Source organism: Euwallacea fornicatus, chromosome 14 (assembly GCF_040115645.1).
Source record: "Euwallacea fornicatus isolate EFF26 chromosome 14, ASM4011564v1, whole genome shotgun sequence".
NCBI classification, from domain to species: domain Eukaryota; kingdom Metazoa; phylum Arthropoda; class Insecta; order Coleoptera; family Curculionidae; genus Euwallacea; species Euwallacea fornicatus.
The window spans coordinates 618,963-638,126 of record NC_089554.1 but is presented as its reverse complement, the minus strand read 5'-3'; the positions used below and the strand labels follow the sequence as shown (position 1 = coordinate 638,126).

At 34.5% G+C, this 19,164-nt stretch overlaps 1 protein-coding gene across 2 annotated transcripts; it reads left to right on the top strand.

The window, feature by feature from the left end:
• The first annotated feature begins 258 nt into the window (after positions 1–258).
• Positions 259–13,200, top strand: LOC136343298 (retinol-binding protein pinta-like). 2 transcript variants are annotated; one of them, XR_010732767.1, is made up of 7 exons: positions 259–551; positions 3,558–3,714; positions 3,770–4,022; positions 4,077–4,190; positions 10,236–10,338; positions 10,393–10,638; positions 11,164–13,200. XR_010732767.1 is itself a non-coding variant. In XM_066289926.1 (6 exons), the coding sequence occupies exons 1-6, from the start codon at positions 392–394 to the stop codon at positions 10,539–10,541; spliced, it is 936 nt and encodes a 311-aa protein (XP_066146023.1). In that variant the 5' UTR covers positions 259–391; the 3' UTR covers positions 10,542–13,200. The 2 variants fall into 2 exon arrangements, 1 of the variants encoding a protein (XP_066146023.1); XM_066289926.1 differs by having other exon boundaries at positions 10,393–13,200.
• The last annotated feature ends 5,964 nt before the right edge of the window (positions 13,201–19,164 follow it).

Here is a 19,164-nt window from a genome sequence, read left to right as displayed (position 1 = left end):
TGTTATTTACAATTTCCTGTTCAAGAGCAATGAAACGCGAACAATTAAAAATGTTTTACCAATTTCTTGAGTCCCATTACATACCTGCAATAATGGTAATCTCTCTTCATTTAGCCAAGCTTACATATAGGAATGATCCTTCTCCGTAGTCGCTGAATGCATTACAAATAGCAATTATCTGCTAACATGAGTGGGATGTACATATGTATATAAAAACGCAAGTGTGTATTGTCCACCATTTAAGCTTAGAGAAGTGAATTAAACCGACCACGCAATTAGAGTTTACCTACTTAAAGCTGAACGCAGTGTTTGAATTTGGACATAAAAAGGACTCTTTCAGAATAATTCTTTAATTCTTTGTCAATCAAACTTGTGTACGGATTTTTACATAATGTCTTCTGCAATGGATTTTTTTTACTTCGATAAGAATGAAGAGCAATATTACGAAAAAGTCTTCGAAGAGTTTGAGAAGAAAAAAATTGATTTGGATGTGAGCATCGCGCTGCTGAAAAAATGGGTTGAGTCGCAAAGGCACCTGCCCGAAGTACCAGGTGAGAAATTGCACAAATATGATGGTAATTTTCCTTCTTTTTAAGTTAAATAGTTCTTAAAATAAACAATAGACGGTAAATATTAAAGATAATGAAAACCAAAATAATCAGGTTCATTCAGCGTTGTTTCGAACCTGCAATAATCTAGTTAGATTACACAAATAAGATTTAATTAAATTTGATATGAAATTCGAATTTCAAAGAGTTTTAAATCAAGTTTTTAATGTGTTCAATTAAAATCACTATTGATACTCAGTATAACAATTATTTTAATGCAACAACAGTATCTCGCATAGCAAAATAATATACAGCGCACGATTATAGCATATGCACTTTCGAATATGGATTATCCATCGCGTATATTTGTATAGAACCATCACCTACATGTATGAATGTTTATAAGTTTATCATATTTAACCATGTGGCATATCTTTGTCAAAATACAGAGCGCTATATTATTTTACATTCAATTGCTTCGTAAACTCGCTTACCTACACAAGGCAAGGAAGAATAATATAAACTTTAAAACCTCAATTAGCTTTAATATTATTGTGTTAAATATTAAATTACGCTTTACGGGTGATTATCTAAAATGAACCTGAATCTGTCTTAATCTAATCATTGACGCATGACTTGTAAAGTATGGAACAATGAGGCTGTAGATATTTTCTTGAACCTCATATCGAACTGTTCGAAGATCTCTAGGTGAAGTTCCACACCAGAATTAATTAAATTGCTCCACAAAAGTTATTGACATTAGGATACTTTTGATATTGCTTAGAGCTGGCAAGAAGTTTTTTTTCAATCCTTGTCAAAGAATAAGTAAAAAATTATTGTTGATGATGTTTTTTAATTTATTTAAGAAAACCAAAAAAGTAATAAATAATTTTTAGCAAAGTCGAAAATTGCGTAACAACTACAATTCGAAAATTTAGTATGTCGTATAGTCACCCCTAACGTGTATAACTACTTTACATCGTCTTGGCATACTATCAATAACGTGATTTACCTTGTCTTGTGGTAAATTTTCTCACAATTGTAAAAGAAGTTCTCGAAGGTGTGGCATTGTTTGAGGCGTGTTCGATGTTCTTCAACACTTTGTATCATGTTCCACACATGTCCAATAAGATTAACGTCACGGGATCTTGCCAGAAGCAGTAAATGTTCGACACCTATATTTTCACTCGCATCTATAACGATTGCTGCACAATGTGGTCGGGCATTATCGTCAAAAAATCGGAAATTTTCTCCTATAAAAGATTGAAAGTTTGGCAAAATGTTCCTGATATTCTCTTCATAGATTTGGGTATTCATGCTTTTTTCACATACGTACAACTTATAATAGATTTCCCAGCATAACAGTTTCCATCTCAGACTATTGCTGTGCTCCCTTTAAAACTTTCCCTGAACCATTGAAAAATGTTTGAACACCTTTGTATAACTAATTAACGTAACAAGAACCACCCAAAATGGTGTGGCGTCTAATATCAATGTTTTGATTATATTTAAAGAAAAAATATAAAATAATAAAAAACTTTTTTTTTAATCCAAATTATTTGTTATCGTTTTAAGAGTAATGCGAAACAAATATGTTTACTAGCATGCTGTTTGTTATTTATTAAGATTTGACCATATTCCTAACTTTTGTGGAACAGTTTATTTCCAGTGGTATATGCACAATAGTTTAAACTCGAAACAAAAATTATCACTATTTTCAATATTTTTTTCTGTAATCTTTTTTTTATATTAGGAAAGTGCGGTATTTATAACTTGTGTAGATTCTGATCCCGTTATAGTGGCATCTCTTCTAAAGGTGATAATCGCTATTATATCCTTATTGATTCAATATCGTTTTCCATCCAACAGATCACCCGAATTTATATTTATGGAATTTCTCATTGTCCCACCTCTCTGTAAAATAGAAATTTCGTTAAAAATATTAATATCAACAATATTAAATTATCAAAAATGAATATGAGGCCATATCTCATAATAGTTGCTATGATTCCAATTTCATAAAACACCTAAAGATACTAAGATAGCCCGAAAAGTACCCCATATAACATATAAATGGCGATTTTTTTTGAGAAAATTTCTGATATTATCAAGACTTAACCTTAAAAAGCTTATGTCTACAGTTTGAGGTCACTACTTTGAGGTGTATTTGTTTTGGAACCGTTTTTGTGTACTCTTTTAGAGATTTTGTGAACATGGAAAAAATTGGACATTGATACGTAACTCAGTTCTTTCATATAAAGGGTCTTGGTCCATTCAACATCAATGTGGAGTTAGATTCTACTTTGAGAAATCTAGTTCTTCGTTAACAACTGTAAAATATAGGAAGCTAGAGTTTAAAAACCATCATATGAGCTACCATGACGAACTCTTCAGGAGTTGACCCATTACGGTGACGACTTTAGTTTTTGAGATGCACGTGAGGTAATTTGTATTGAAAGACCTCCCTAAAGGAAAGACAATGAAAGGAGAATAATACAACTTTATTGCAGTGTTTGAACGAAGAAATAAAAAAAAAAGAGACCCCATTTGGCGAAAACGAAAGTCTTGTTTTATCAAGATAACGCACCAATCCACACTTCCGTCATGGAGATGTTCAAAATGAATCAACTTGGTTTCGAACATTTTCTTCACGCACCCTATTCGCCACGTTTAGCCCCCTCAGACTATTTTCTCTCTTCAAACTTGAAAAAATGGCTCGGTAAAAAGAGATTTGGCAATAATAAAGAAGTGAAGTCGGAAGTTACCTACTTTAAAACATTCGGAGCTTACTATAAAAAGGGTATAGACGCTATAGAACATCGTTCGGAAAAGTGTGTCAATCTCTAGAGACTATGTCGCGAAATTATATAATATATTCAAAAATGTTTTTTTCTTTAAGTGTTAGATCCGGTATTTCTAGGACTATCCACACCCCATGACTTATTATGTACGATAACATTTATCCGCATTTCAATTCTATAATCTTCGACTGATTCCACTTCATTTTAGATACCAATGCTTTAATCTACTTCTTGACAGTGAGCAAATTCAGCGTCGAAAAGGCTAAAGTCAGGATCGACATGTATTACACCATTAGGGGATTAATGCCTGAAATCTTCACTGTCCATCCTCTTTCCCCAGAAATGAAATTTCAAACTGAAATTACGTAAGTTTTAAACGTTTCCGTTTAAATCTTATATTAAATTAGTTTTAATTAACAGGTACTGTTTCCCCTTACCAAAACTAACAGAGAAAAATGAACGAATAATATATATGGGTTTCAACCGAAGTCATGGGCCTGACGAGTTTTCTCACGAGCGCTTTTTCATCCAGTTGACCCATATGATGGAGCTTTTGACCCACAAGGACAAGAATAATAATATGCACGTAATCTTTGACTGTGATGGTGTCAAAATAGGTCACATACCCAAATTTAGCCCGCTGGTTATAAAAAAATTTGTCGTTTATTTTCAGGTAACTTTAAAAATTAATTTGATTTTAGCTAAACTTTGATTTTAATATTTGTAGAAAGTGTATTCGTACAGAATTGCATCAGCTCATATAGTGAATTCAAATCCCTTTGCTGAAACCATGATGAATAATGTTATTTTGCCTTTATTGCCTAGCAAAGTTCAACAGAGGGTACGGTATATGTGTTGTGTATTCACTTATAATTGAGGCATATGGTAATGTGGGATTTACATTTTAACCTCCACTATTCACATTTAATTATTTGTGACTCAAACAAATGTAGACTGATCCTAAATTATCATCTCGAACGCTGATATTGAATCCCAAGAAGAAAGCCAGGATATTTTCTTATATATAATTTTAAAATATGTTAATTATCAATAGTACACACTGTCGGAAAAGAAACGTCCACAAAGACATTCAATTAGGTACATTAGTAAAAATTGTTACCTTTGAATAATGTCTTCGTTTTCATATATTGTTTATATCACTATGAACATGCGACAACTACCTGAAAACGATGCATTTCAATTGGATTCAAAAAGACCCAAACCATACTAATATTTTACAGTGTTTTCTTCATTATCACCTTATATTTTTAACCTTAATTTTTTTATAACGATGAGGTGAATGCATCAAGCACCAACCGAATATCATTGATGCTACGTATGTTATTCGAGTCTAGGATTCGCCCCAAAGATTATAGGAAATACTCACACAACACCCTTTCCGCTTTCCATCAGGCATTATTTCAGATGGGGGGTAGAAATCATTTTCCTGTTTTTTCTCTCTATTACTATTATCAAATTAAGAGAAGAATTTTTTGTTAATTTTTTTTTCAATGTTCGTATGGCTCGTTTGAAAAATACAGTGCATTGAAATATCTATGGCACACCTTCATAGCTCCGAACGGGGTGCAGGGGTACTCCATTCGTACATGTTTGTCTATACAGGGTGAGTCGGGAGGATCGTGCCAAACTTCAGGAGCCTGTTGTACATGAAAAATAAATGTAAAAAAACTCAAATGTTGTTATTCGATTTTCGTTTGTTTACAAGTTATAGCGTAAATAAAATTAAAAAAATTTATAAATTTAATAAGAAATTCCATAAATTAACGTTTGGATATCGTAGTAAATGTTCAAAAATATTGCCATTAACTTCTAAACATTTTCAGCTTCGTCTATGAAGAGCATTCGTTGCGCTCCTGATTGTTTCATGTCTTTCTTTAATAGCAGCTGCAGCATTTCTAATGCGTTGAATTAGTGCATCTTGAGTGTCCACTTTTACTCTGTACAATTCAGTTTTAAACCAACCCCACAAACAATAGTCTAGTGGTGTGAGGTCTGGAGACCTTGGAGGCCAACTAATTGGGCCACCACGACCGATCCTACGTCCAGGAAACGTTTCGTCTAAATATTGCTTAACCTTTATGTTTTAATTTTATTTACGCTATAACTTGTAAACAAACGAAAATCGGATAACAACATTTGAGTTTTTTACATTTATTTTTCATATACAACACGCTCCTGAAGTTTGGCACGATCCTCCCCACTCACCCTGTATTTTATAGAATAATGTTTACCCGGTGTTGCATCCTTAGCTATTTATCACATGTACAATTGCTTGAACTGTAATAGAATATTCATCAAAAAACTTTCATTTTTTATGGAACTAGGAAAAATTACTAGCATGGGATATATCTGTACCCCTGTCAGTATCCTACGACACGTATGTTCAACGATGTCATGTGCTACCAACTGGAGTACACATACCTGTGTTATTGTAATATCGGTGGTTCCTCATAAGCCTTGTTGGTGAGGCCGGGGGTTTCCCAATTCATTAATATATGAGCTTTTTTATGCCAGTGAATCAGTGTTTTCGATTTTCTCTGCGATCATATAGTATATTTTAACAAAAAATGAATGAACAAGTAACACTACGTAACGCAAATAAACTAACCGACCAATAATTATTAGCAAATTCTAAAGACAGACGATTTTGATGTTGAATTAGAAAGTGATATAGAAAACGTAGATATCATTAAAGAAGAGGAGGTTAGTGATGTTATAGTTGTCACACAGGAAGAGTCTTAGAATAAATATTAAGGTCAAAGTAATCAAATACCATGTTACATCTCCAAGGGCAAAACTCGGTGGGCAAAAGTCCCTTTAAGAAATGTAAGAAAAGACAATTGTAATATTATATGGCAAAAAAGGGGATTGACAGCATACAATTCAAATCTTCCAAATATAAAAGAAGCTTTTGTGTTATTTTTTGCATAAGAAATAATAGACATAATTTTGACACAATCAAATAAAAAGTTCTCAGGTATTTTATACTAAAAGAGGAAAAATCAATCATATAATAAAAGAAGAATTAGAGACCTTTCTAGGTCTGCTAATAATGTTGGAGCATTGCATTCCAATAAAGACCCAATACATGTATTATAGGTTGAAAATGTATCTTTATGATGTCCTATAGTTTCCGCTAGAATGTCTCATAATAGATTTCAACAAATCATGACTTTCCTCCGATTAGATGGTTTGGCAACTAGAGAGGAAAGAAATACAAGTGATAAAATGTTAGCAATCAGCGAAATATTTGAGATATTGGTATCAAATTGTAAAAAATCATACAATCTCTGCGAACATATATGCGTTAATGAACAGTTGTTCTATTTCGAGACACAGCCCATTTTGAAGAATACAGTATGGTAACTTTACCTGGAATAAATTCGGTACCTGAATGGAATTTAATTTTTAGCGAAATTGCTTAAACTCATCAACTTTTATTTTACTCAACACACTTTTTGGTAGCATTCTGATGCTACAAATGTTAATCCTTTAGCTAGGGTGACAGTTACCCTTAAAAGTTAAAATGGAAAGAGGGTACAAGTGATGCATCATTTTAAAGATCTTTTCAACCTGACTATCTGACATATTATTTTTCATCATAGAGCAAAGTAATACGAAAAATAAATTGTTTTCATACTTTAATGTTGTTTATTTCCTTGTCATTTTTTTTACAAAATATTTCTGAAATACCACAATAATTTGAGCATTCCTCCAAAAATTAGTTCATTTCGTTTAATACAGAAAAGAAGTACTTCATGAGAGTTGTAAAAGTACAAATTATGTCTTACTTAACTGAATTTAACAAAATTTAAATTTTAAAAATAATTGGAGATGGCGACAGAGTCCAAACACAAAATGAGGTTGTTGAGTTATTTCAACAAAAGTATCCTGATTTGTCACCCGTTAATGATGGGATCATAAGTAAAGTAGAAAAAAAATTAAAGATTATGGTCATGTGAGAAATACCCCAAGGAACAAACCATAACAAATTTATAACGATACAGAAATTAACGCGCTCTTGGCATTAGAAGAAAATCCAATTACATGAATCTTGTAAATAGTTCGTGAAAATTTAATCAGTAATACATCCGCTTGGAAAATATTGAGAAATGCAAATATTCGGCCTTCTAAAAGGTAAATACATTAAGAATTTCTTGAAGATGATGGCGATCAACAAATTGAATTTTACGAAAGGATTATGAAAGCTGTTCAGCAATTAGAAACATCTATAAAATGGATTTTGTTTTCTGATGAGGCAAATTTTACATTAAATGGATATGTCAATAAACAAAATTCTTGATATTGGTCTGCAGTGAATCCTCATTGAATAAGAGGTCACACGCAGTACCTTGCAAAAACAAATGTTTGAGCGGGTATCTTAGAAAATCGAATGTTAGGATCAATATTTTTCGATAAAAATTTAAATGGCCAACGATATTTAAAATGTCTTGCAGATGAACTAGTTTCTATATTATCTAATTTTTTTTCTAGTGAAGTATGTCCAGACATGCTGGACGAACGGATTTAGTTATAACTAGGTGGAGCACCACCACATTTTGCTCGAAATGTTCATTTATACCTAGATAAAACTTTCCCAAATCGATGTATAGGAAGAAGAGGCTCACTAGAACGGCCGCCGATATTTCCCGATTTCACTCCTCTCGATTTCTTTTTATGGGGACACCTGAAATTGAAGGTTTACAGTGCGAAATCACATGATATCAACGAACTCAAAAAACATATAACATAAGAAATTAGGCAAATCGCTCCGAATACTTTAAAAAATGTGAAAGATGACTTTTATCACTGTTTAGAGTTTTATCAAGAAGCCAACGGTGAACATTTCGAACAGTTGGTAAGTTAAAGGAAATAACAATTTGATCGTTTAAAATTTTATTTATTTTTAGTATTATTTTGCGCTATGATGAAAATTAACGTCAGATAAAGACAGACTGAAAAAATCTTTAAAATGATATATTACTTCAATCCCCTTTTCATTTAAACTTTTAAGCGTAATTGTCACCCTAGCTAAGGGGTTGACATTTATAACATCAGAATGCTACCAAAAAGGGTAAAATGAAAGTTGATGAGTTTAAGCAATTTCGCTAAAAATTAAATGCCATGAAAATACCGAATTAATTCCAGTTAAAGTTATCACACTTTCTATGTATGCAAAGTAAACCTGACAAGTATGGCTTGAAGATTTGGGCTTTAGCTGCGATCTGGGCTGATTTCGAAACCGCATATACCGTAAATATTTCATTATATTTAAATTAAGTATTCCTTGGACATTTTTATCTTCATTTTCAATATAGTACATAATTTTTCTAGATAAAAAAAGAGTAAACCAAAAAAGGGACATGGTGAAGGGGTGAGTTTGGATTTAGTACATCACTTGTCGGAACGGAATAACGACTGATAACTTCTTCACGAGTCTGAAACTTGCGGACAAACTCTTAACAAAAATTATGTCATTATGTGGCACTTTGTCCCGCAATAAATCTTATATTCCATAAAAATTTCTGCTGGTTGGATTTAAGAAGACATTTTTCACTATGTTTGGTTTCATTAAAGACAAAATAATTGTTTGATATGTTCCCAAAAATAATTCTGCTACGATTATCTTATCAACGGAACATAGAAATAACCATAGGTGCACAAGATGCTAACTATAAACTACATATAATTTTATACTATGATAAATCTAAAGGTATGTTGGACACAACAGACAGACGCACCAAAGAGTTAACTCTACCAAGTAAAACGAAGAGGTGGCCAACGGCAATATTCTGCCACATTCTAGATATAGCTGGTATAAATTGTTTCAAAGTATCAATGACAAAATATCCTTATTAAAACCCGAAGAAACTTCGAACCGGAATTAAACAGCATATGCTTTCGGTTATGCCAGTATTACAAAACACTGCCCCAATAACGCAAGATGAAACTCCGACAACCCCAAAATCTAGAAGATGTTATTTGTGTACCAGTAAAAGGACAGGAAATCTCGTAAAACATGTAACCAATGTAATCAGTTTGTTTGCGCAAGTCACTCAAGAAATAAACTAATTTGCAATAAGTGTGACGATAATATGCAAATGGAAGATAATTATTTAAAACAATTACATATTTAAATCCAGAATACCTAATTTCTGTTACTTATAGAAACAAACAAATATGAATTACTCGTTTAGTATTTTTTATGCTCCTCAAAATTATGCAAACAGCATTTATATTACATTATTTTGTTTTAATGCTGAAATAAATAAATAAATTCCGGGATATATTTGTACCCCACATGGCAATCTTTAAAACTTTGCCATGTCGAAGCTATGAAGGTTAAAAAAAAACATCTTGCAGAAGTTTCAAAGATCCTAGAGTACCCATACCTATTTACTTAATAGTCAGGAAATTAATTGCATCTGCCAAGCTTTCAGGCTACTTTTCATCGAAACTCTCCAACTGCTGCCATCTTACTAATACTGAAAAGGCCATTTAAAGTGGTATAAACTAACGAGAAAGTTCAACTTAAGCCTGATAGGATTGAGTTTGCACCTTAGTAAACCACTTAACTAAGATGAATGGTTTGACACCAAGTGATGGTTTTTGCGTTCACATTTGTTTCTTTGTGGGGCTAAAGGGAAAAACAATAATTATTATAAAATTTAACTCTCTTTTCGTTCTACTATAAAATAACTGTAATCATAGCAATAGACACTAATTTCTCGCGATAAAATTTTTATGTCCAAAAAATGAACATTCGGTTCCACCTGCAAGCCTAATTAACTCAATAATAATTACCTTTTGTCTTTAGACCTGTCTGTTGGATTGGTAAAAAGACTTCCAATTCGTTTTACTTTAGGTAGTCATAGATCAAGGTACCACCAACATCTTGTTGGAATTTGGCCAGTCCATCTTACCGACCGATATAGGAGGAAAAGAAAGCAGTAGAGACAAAATTAATGGTTGATGAATCTGTACAAAGCAAAACATTTAATAATACTAAAATGTTTTTCTAGAAATGTTGATGAAATGTTTCGAAGAAATGAAACTCAGGTTTGACACAATTCAACACATGACCACAGACGAATCGCTGAGGGCGTCGGAGTTGAAGAACGATGAGATTCTGGGCTACTATGGGACATTTAAGCAGATAGATGTAGATTAATTGGGTAGTCCTTACTGGAATATGTGTTTTAAGTTTATTTTCTTAGATGAACTGAAAAAAATAAATTTATAGCTTAGTTTAAGTAAATAAGATGGGTGTTTCCTAACTACGTGTAAAAAATTTAAAGGCATGGTGTTGAAATGTGACAAGAAAAAGAGATTTTATTTCCAAAATGACTCAATTTGGGTGTTTGAATTTTAGAAAAGACAATTTTTTGGGGGAATGCTTTAATGATTAATTATAAGAATTGCTGAAAATGACCACCAGTACTCATAATGCACGCTTCCATCCTTCTTGTTAATGATTGTCTCACTTTCTCGAAAACTCCTGGTGTGTTGCGTATCGCTTCACATCCGGTAATTATACCTTCCTGAAGTTGATCTAGAGTGTTTATTGGGACAGCATAGACAAGTCTCTTCAGATCATTCATTCATCAAGGTAGTAAATACCACCAAACCTTTAGAAACCTTTAAAACCTTTTTCAACGTCTTTCAGTCAACACCCTGTATCTTGGAAACAAGGCATTTGCGGACATATGTTTATTAGGCATTTTTGACTCAAAATCAGTCGAGGATTACGCCTTTAAATTTTTTACACGTAGTTAGGAAACACCCTGTATAAGATGTTAGAGATTTGATAGAAGTATACAAAGCGTTTCATCGAAAACTTTCTACTATAGTTATTTTGGATAATTTCAAAAATATTGCAAATCACCAAGACACGGCGGTTGTTTTCAAAGGAGACACGTGATGGCACGAATTTTAAATCTAATGAAACAACGCCCTGTGTGGGGGTGCAATGTGCTTTGAAATTTCGAATGGGACCATAGGTCTATTGACCTCTCATTTTAAAGTTAATATAATTCTCTTTAACGTTGTACCAATTTTTTTAACTTTTGACCCGTAGTTATGAGAAAAATAACACCAAAAGTATGTAGATGGTGCGACGAAATATTCACAAAATCTCTTTAAATAATTTGAATAAACAGACTTATTTCATTATCATGACAATAATTTCTACTTTAATAAAAGAATCCACTCAAAAAGTTGTTTAAAATATTATTTACATTTCGCTCAGCAGTTTAAAATTTATTTAGTGCGTATTCCTTCTTTTTAGCTGCACCCAAAAACTTTAAATAAATTGTGCATTACTATTGTATTTCTGAAAATGTTTTACTCTCCTGTAGAAAGGATTGAATTAATTTCGCTGTATTTCAAGGACAACAATTGCACACATGTCGTGGCGCAAATTTTGTATGAAAAACATCCGGAGAAGACTAATTCCAATATTTACGTAATATCTTCTGTTCAAAAATTTCGAGAGGCAGAGACTGTACATAATAAAAAGGTGCAATCTAAATATCCGGTCAGAAATTAAGCCACCGAAAATGCTTTAGTTGGTCAAATGAAAGGAGATCACGTCTTGAATATACGTAAACTATCAAAAGCTTCAGGTGTCTGCGACAAGTTGCTGGCGTACTTTCAAAGCTTACAAGTACAACCCCTATAAGATTAAATTGGTCCATGAACTCAACGAGGACGGTCTCGATCCCGATCGTCGCCTTGAGTTTTTTGAAATGTTGATTGATGGACTTGTGGCTACTTCCAATTTATTTTGCTCAATTTGCTTTTCGAAAGAATGTCCTTTTTTCGTAAGTGGATTGGTTAATCGCCATAACTGTCGATACTGAAGTGATTCCGATCCAAGGCTTTTCAGAGAGGAACACGCTCGACACTCTCGAAAGCTGAATGCTGGAATTCTTGGTGACCAAGTAATCGTACCACTTTTTCTTCCAGGAAATCTCAGTGGGGAATTGTATTTGAATCTTCTGGAAACTTATATCTATCTAACGATAGTGGAGGCCATCGAAAATTATGAAAACATTTTAGAAAACGAAGTCAGGTTTCAACAAAACGGGGCGCCTCCTCATTTTATAACAGCAGTATGCCAATTTTTGCGTAAAATTTTCTCCAATCATTGGATAGATCGTTGAAGATTCATTGAACGACCACTCAGGTTATGTGATGTAACACTCTTCGATTTTTTTGTGGGGCCATATAAAATCAAACATTTACCTAACCCTACCCGATTCCTTGGAAGAATTAAGGAGACGGATGTTCGAAGTCTCGCCTAATCAACCCTAAAACTCTTGAAAATGTTCGAAGAAATTTGCAGCAACATTTATTTTACTGCACAGAGGTGATGAGAATTCATTTTGAAAATTCGATTGTTTAATTTTATCTAACTGTTTTCAAAGGTACTTTAAATGTTATTTTTCTCAAAACTGATGGTCAAAAATGAAAAAATGGGATATTACATTAAAAAATATTAAATTATCTCCATAATGAGGGGTCCCTCGATCCGTGGTTCCATTTGAAATTCCAAAGCTGATTACATCCCCACAGAGGGGTTGTTTCAATAAATTTGAAATCGCCACCGTCATGACCCCCCTCGCGAAAACCAAATCGACTTATCTTGGCGTTTTACGATATTTTTGCAATTATCCAAACTAACTATCGTGAAAAGGTTTCGATAACACACCCGGTATAGGATATTCCCAAAGTGAAGTCAAGTATTACTAGTTGCTGATAGTATTACATAATATCTTGAAACACGATATCACAATATTAAAATATCATATTCGTAAATAAATTGTAAGGAGTACCTAAAACGAACGTCTAAATCTACTTGCATGTGAACTAATTTACAGCCAAGTGCCTATGTTAATTGCGGAAGTCATATACCTGTCGTAATTCAAGGATTGGACAAGCTTTAGGCTTGGTTCACACCACCGCAGTTAGGAAATGGAGAAAGAGTGAGAAATCTCCAGTATATTTTACTGAAAGAGTGATGTTATGCAATTCAATCGAGCTGCTAGAATCTGGGAGATCTGACTATGCTATAGATAGCTCTAACGATCAACCGACACATTCCGTACCGAACCAGAGGACGGGAGCCCATTTAATTACAAACATAGCAAACATACCGATTGCTGTTAGCCGAGTACCTTCGAGCGATTGTAATTACAGAAATAGCTAATCAAGTGATAAATGGTCTCTGCGGCACTCCTATGACGAGGAAAAGGCTTGGCTATTTTAAAGAAAGCGTCTATCAAATACTCCAAAATGGTATAGAATACATATGCATGAATGGTGCGAAGTATATTATTTTGAAGCTGGCGCCACAGGAAGTGGCGAACATTGTGCCACGCGATACGGGTAACGCGGCGCCACATGAAACGACGAATGCAGCGCCAAACGATGCAGCGAACGTCTTCAAACATTGGACATACAGCTACTTGTAGCCATGAACGCACGAGTTTCATTTGCCAAACATTTGCCACATTCGAAACATGTTCGGACTGCTCTCCGGATTTATGAATTAAGTCGAAGTGTGCTTTAAACGTTTGAAGTAACGCTCTTTCGGCTGCTCACACAGGACTACACGAGCAATTTGATGTTCGGCAGTGAGATTGGCATTAACCATTGGTGAGTGCGAATTGGAGTCCTCTGCTTGGCAAACCCAGCTCGTTACATTTTTATTAGGCTTATTTCGAATAACATTGCACTTTTCTATGGTATAACGTTAACAATAATGCCAGTAGGCGTTATTGTTGAAAATTCGGTAACAGTACCGTAAACGGTTTTCGCTTCGATCGTTCTGATTTTTTAATATGTTATTCTAAAGGTCATTTTGAACAACTTTTCTAAAGGGACAAGGGCGCGCAAATGCCTCTTTCATACTTTTTTTTAGGTTGAACATTTTTCCAAATCCAACTGTCTTACGGGATCGTGGAGCGAATAGGGGTGCTGGGTGGGGTAAACTGCTTCACTATAGGTATGTAATATTTTGTTGTTGCTTTAAAGATCTGAAACGTTGTTGATAATTACCTCACTTAGCACTCCAATTCACTCCATGAATCCCGAAAGGCACTTCACTTAATCGACTAAAATACTAGCGTGGCCCCTGAGCAAGAAAGATACACAAAAATTTTACAATTTTATTTTAGTTGCAATAGCAATTGAAAAAAATATAAATTCTGATCAAAATAAGTAAATGAAAAACATATTGCTTGATAAGAATTGAAACTAAATGAAATAAATTTCCTTTACTGAGTTGATCCGAACTAACCTGAACTAACCTGAACTAAATAAAATAAATTTCCTTACTGAGGTGGATGTAACTTTGCAATTTCAATAGAGAAATAATCAATGAAAAATGGAAATGTGTTACCTTACCTTTGCTTCACCTTTTTTTTTCCGAGGAGGGGGAATCTTCTTAAGACACCCGGCTTGGTCCCCAACCGGTAGTGTGGGATTTGACCAACTATTACGTCGCCCGCCTACCCACTAAACCCACCTCCCCTCTTCTGCTCCGGGACTGCCTCTCAGCATTTCATCAGGGCTTCCTCGCTTCCTCGAACTAGGTACGGACAAGGTTCCGCACCCCACTCTTCTTTCTCTCGTTCTCTTTTACAATCTTGGCCCTCAAGATCTTCTCTATCAGGCCCTCAAATGTTATCCACTTCCTCTTACTTTCAACCAGCTCGTTCCCTATCGTGCTTCGGTTTAGGTCGAGTCCCCCCGCCCTTGCCTCAGCGCGATAGCTCACCCACTCCGGACACATCCACAGCGTGTGCTCCGGTGTGTCCTCCCTTTCGCTACAAAACCAACATTCGGCACTTCTCTCCACTCGTATCCGCTTCAGGTATTTCCCGAACACGCCGTGTCCGGTGAAAACCTGAGCCAACATGTATCCACTCTTCGTCCACTCGCACTCGTACCACTATCTTACCTCACCTTACCTTATCTTACCTTACCTTACCCCACCCAGCACCCCTATTCGCTCCTCGATCCCGTAAGACAGTTGGATTTGGAAAAATATTCAACCTAAAAATAAGTGTGAAAGAGGCATTTGCGCGCTCTTGTCCCTTTAAAAAAGTTGTTCAAAATGACCTTTAGAATAACATATTTAAAAATCAGAACGATCGGAGCAAAAACTGTTTACGGTATAATTACCGAAAATTCTACTGTTGCAGAAAATGAAACTTCCATATACCAGTAAGAATTCATTTAAAGGTAAAACTTATGTTAAATGTTGTGGGAAAAAAACGAACCGAGTCCCATAAAACAACTTAGGCCACAAGCTTTTGCCCTGCTGGAAAGTTCGTAAAAGACTAAAATCTTAAACAGCGAGAATGTATTATCAGGACTTTCATGAGTCCCTTTCATTCAAAGAAAAAAATAAACTCCAACTGACACGATTTGTTACCGATTGCCAGACGAGTTGAATATGGCCCTTGCCCAGTCTAGATCGCCTAACATTCCTGTGGCACCAAATCAAGCATAAACAAAAACATTCAAAATATACCTAATGTTGTATCATAATTTCAACAGTTATTTTACTTATTTCTTTCTATTATTTCCTTTTTGATTTTTTGTTTTCTCGTCCAGAAAACATTTTGCACCGTTGTGATGCCGATGAACGAACATTAGCTAGAACATCCCGCCGAGAGTTAAGTTCAACATTTGCTTGATAGTGTAGCTGAAATATTTACCAATAGGTAATTTGCCAAACTTTGAGTTTACATTTGGTTGAATATTTTACCGAACAGTGGACCAGAAGTCCGACCCAATTGCACCAAAATTGAGTAAATTAAGCATAAATTAAAACTCAAACACAAAAAGGCATCACTTCTTAAGTCCCATCATCAAGGCACGTTTCATTTGACGTTCATTTCCATGGCAACCATAAATAAAGCAGCACTGAAGATTATCACGACATTAGCCGATTAGCACGCTAGGTAAATAATAACACTTGTGCGTGTCATTATTAGCCTATTATTTAACGATTTTGGAAAAAAAGCTGGAAAACGTATTTTACATTCAACACACCGTCTAATATATTTTTAAAACGGAATTGGGTGTATCATTTCTATAATTTTATCGGATTAAAAAACCATGACATTCTAAATAATTAGGGATATAATTCTGTATGGTACACCTTATGTTGCGAAACAAGTATACATGTGTAACAAACATGTCAAGGCCCATGTAATCATCATCATTATGAGAAGGTTTAATTCCGTTTGATTGAAAATATTTTGACACCTAAAATAACAATTTGAAGTTGATTTTGCGATAAACTGAGCTATCACGCAATTCTCCATACAATGGGTTTTGGCAGTAACAAATGGTCTCTAATTTTAACAATATTAGGGTCCTCATGCATAACACATAAGCAGACACCGGCTGAGAGCATCAACATTTTTCATCTGCTAAACTTTTCTAATAAATAAGAAATCGAATTTTGGGAAACTATAAGTACAACGTAAAATACAAGGGTTAATCTCTTTCTTCTCAAGTTTTTGTTTTAGGCTATTTTAATCAGGAAATGAATCGTCTTGTCAATTCGTTTCCTTGAGGTACAGAGATAATTTTAGAAGTACCCGATCTAACACTTAAAGAAAAAAGTTTTTTTGAAAAATATCAGATGATTTCTCGACATAACCTCCTTGCAAATCGATACACTTTTCCCAGCGATGGCCTCTATGCTCTATTTTAAATAACCAGTTTCGAATCATTCAAAACTGACCTCAACCCCGAACTTCACTTCTTCATTACTGCCAAATCTCTTTCCACCAAACTATTTTTTCAAGTATATAAATAAAAAATACTCTGAGGTGGCTAAATCTGGCGAATAGGGTGAGTGAGGAAAATGTTCGAAACCACTTGATTGATTTTGGCCATCGCAATGACAAAAGCGTGGACTGGTGCTTTATCTTGATAAAACAAGACTTTATTTTTATCCCAATGCGGTCGCTTTCTCCTAATTTCTTCCCCTTGCAACAAATTTGTACAATATTCTCCGTTTATTGTTTTAATTTTAGGGAAAGAACCAATAAAAATTATCCCACGTGCATCCCCAAGAAACAGGCGTCATCACCTTTCCTGCAGATAAAACGGTGTCCACCTTTTTGAGGCCGATCCTCTCATATTCACAAAACATATGTAGGATTGTAATTAGCTATAGATTATACTTATTCATTTTGAGTTGTATCAATAAAGGGGCACACGGGTATTGATATCCCCTGAACCATTCGCTTTGTCGGGATTGGAATTCCCCACAATAGACTTTGTCGGCCTTAGAATTGCAGTCCCAATTCTGTTTGGCGAAATGGGAGGCAAAAGACCAATTCCTAGTTTAGGTGTTATAGGTTTATGAGGTGGTTCACGTACATTCCATCAAACACACCCTAGCCAGTGTACGCCCATGGTTTATCACCATATACTTTTTATATTTAAAGCAGTTGCAGAGTATGTACAGGAACTTTTTCTTCCCGGTGGACTCTAACAACTCAGAAATTGTGTCCGCGCTTTGACATCCCTTATGTTATCATTTCACATTAATAAACTCACATTTATAATCTTTCTTCGAGTCCCGTGTTTTATTTCATAGGTATAAACACCGCCCTATATTTACGTCAGTATGAAAACCTGATACTACATATCCATAAAGAATATATAATACAAAGACTTCAGTTTAAAACTCTGGTATTTTGCCTCATCAGGTGTAGTGTATTTGTTGAAGTAGTAAACAGAGTGAAAATCTCTATCTGCTCGTTTTTGTAAAAAGATAGAAACATAACCTATAGAGCTTGCAGCACAATGATGCTATACCTCTAAACCAGGCGAATAGAGAGCTAAAATTGGGGATGAGATAAGCTGCTTAATGTCTTCAAAACAATCAAAAGCTGCTTTGTCAAAAACAAAAATCCTTTAAGGTTCTTTCAGATTTCAGTACACCATAAAGTGGCTTAGATACAATGGCAAAAATTTTTACAAAGCGTCCAAAATATGAACAAACGCCATGGAAATTATCGCCATTCCATTCTACAGTTTCATGAAATTTGAACTGATGTTTAAGAGCTTGTTTAACCCTTGAAAAACTTATCGAAAAACCCATTTACATTTATCCAAACGAATAGTCAACGAGTAGCAACATTTTATTCGTCATAATAGCAGTCAAAATGTCATCTATACGAATATTAATCTTATTGTGTTTCAGTAGCTTCTGCAAAGTAGAATTAATAAAACAAGTAAGAATATCAAAACTGTTTTTGAACTTAAAAAGCATTTTTTAATACTCATATCGTCCTAAAGAAGTCTATACTTAAGAAAATCGGGATCAACCACAGAAACATGATGAAACGGATCTTTAGGATCAAGTCGAATGATAGCACGCTGATAAGAATAGACCAAAGTATGCAGAGCAAGAGACAGATTTTTCAAAGTTAGCAAGTCTACTTTAGAGACTCTATTATCCACATTTAGACTAATTTGTCTATAATTGTCTGTTAGGGATTTTAAGTTATTGGTTTTTTGTTTGTTGTTGTTAATTTTGATTTTTGTTATGTATTTGCATTTCATCCATTAAGTTACGCCCATGTACGGCGATACTTATTCTGAGAATACCATCTGGGTGCCAGACCACATGATCCATCAGGCCAAAACTAAGGGTACGTTTTGGCTGGGGAATATACTATTAGTCAAAGGAAGCTTTTTCGATCGGGACTATTGCCATGATGAGCAATTTGTTGGGCCTGCAATATTTCCAGAAAAGC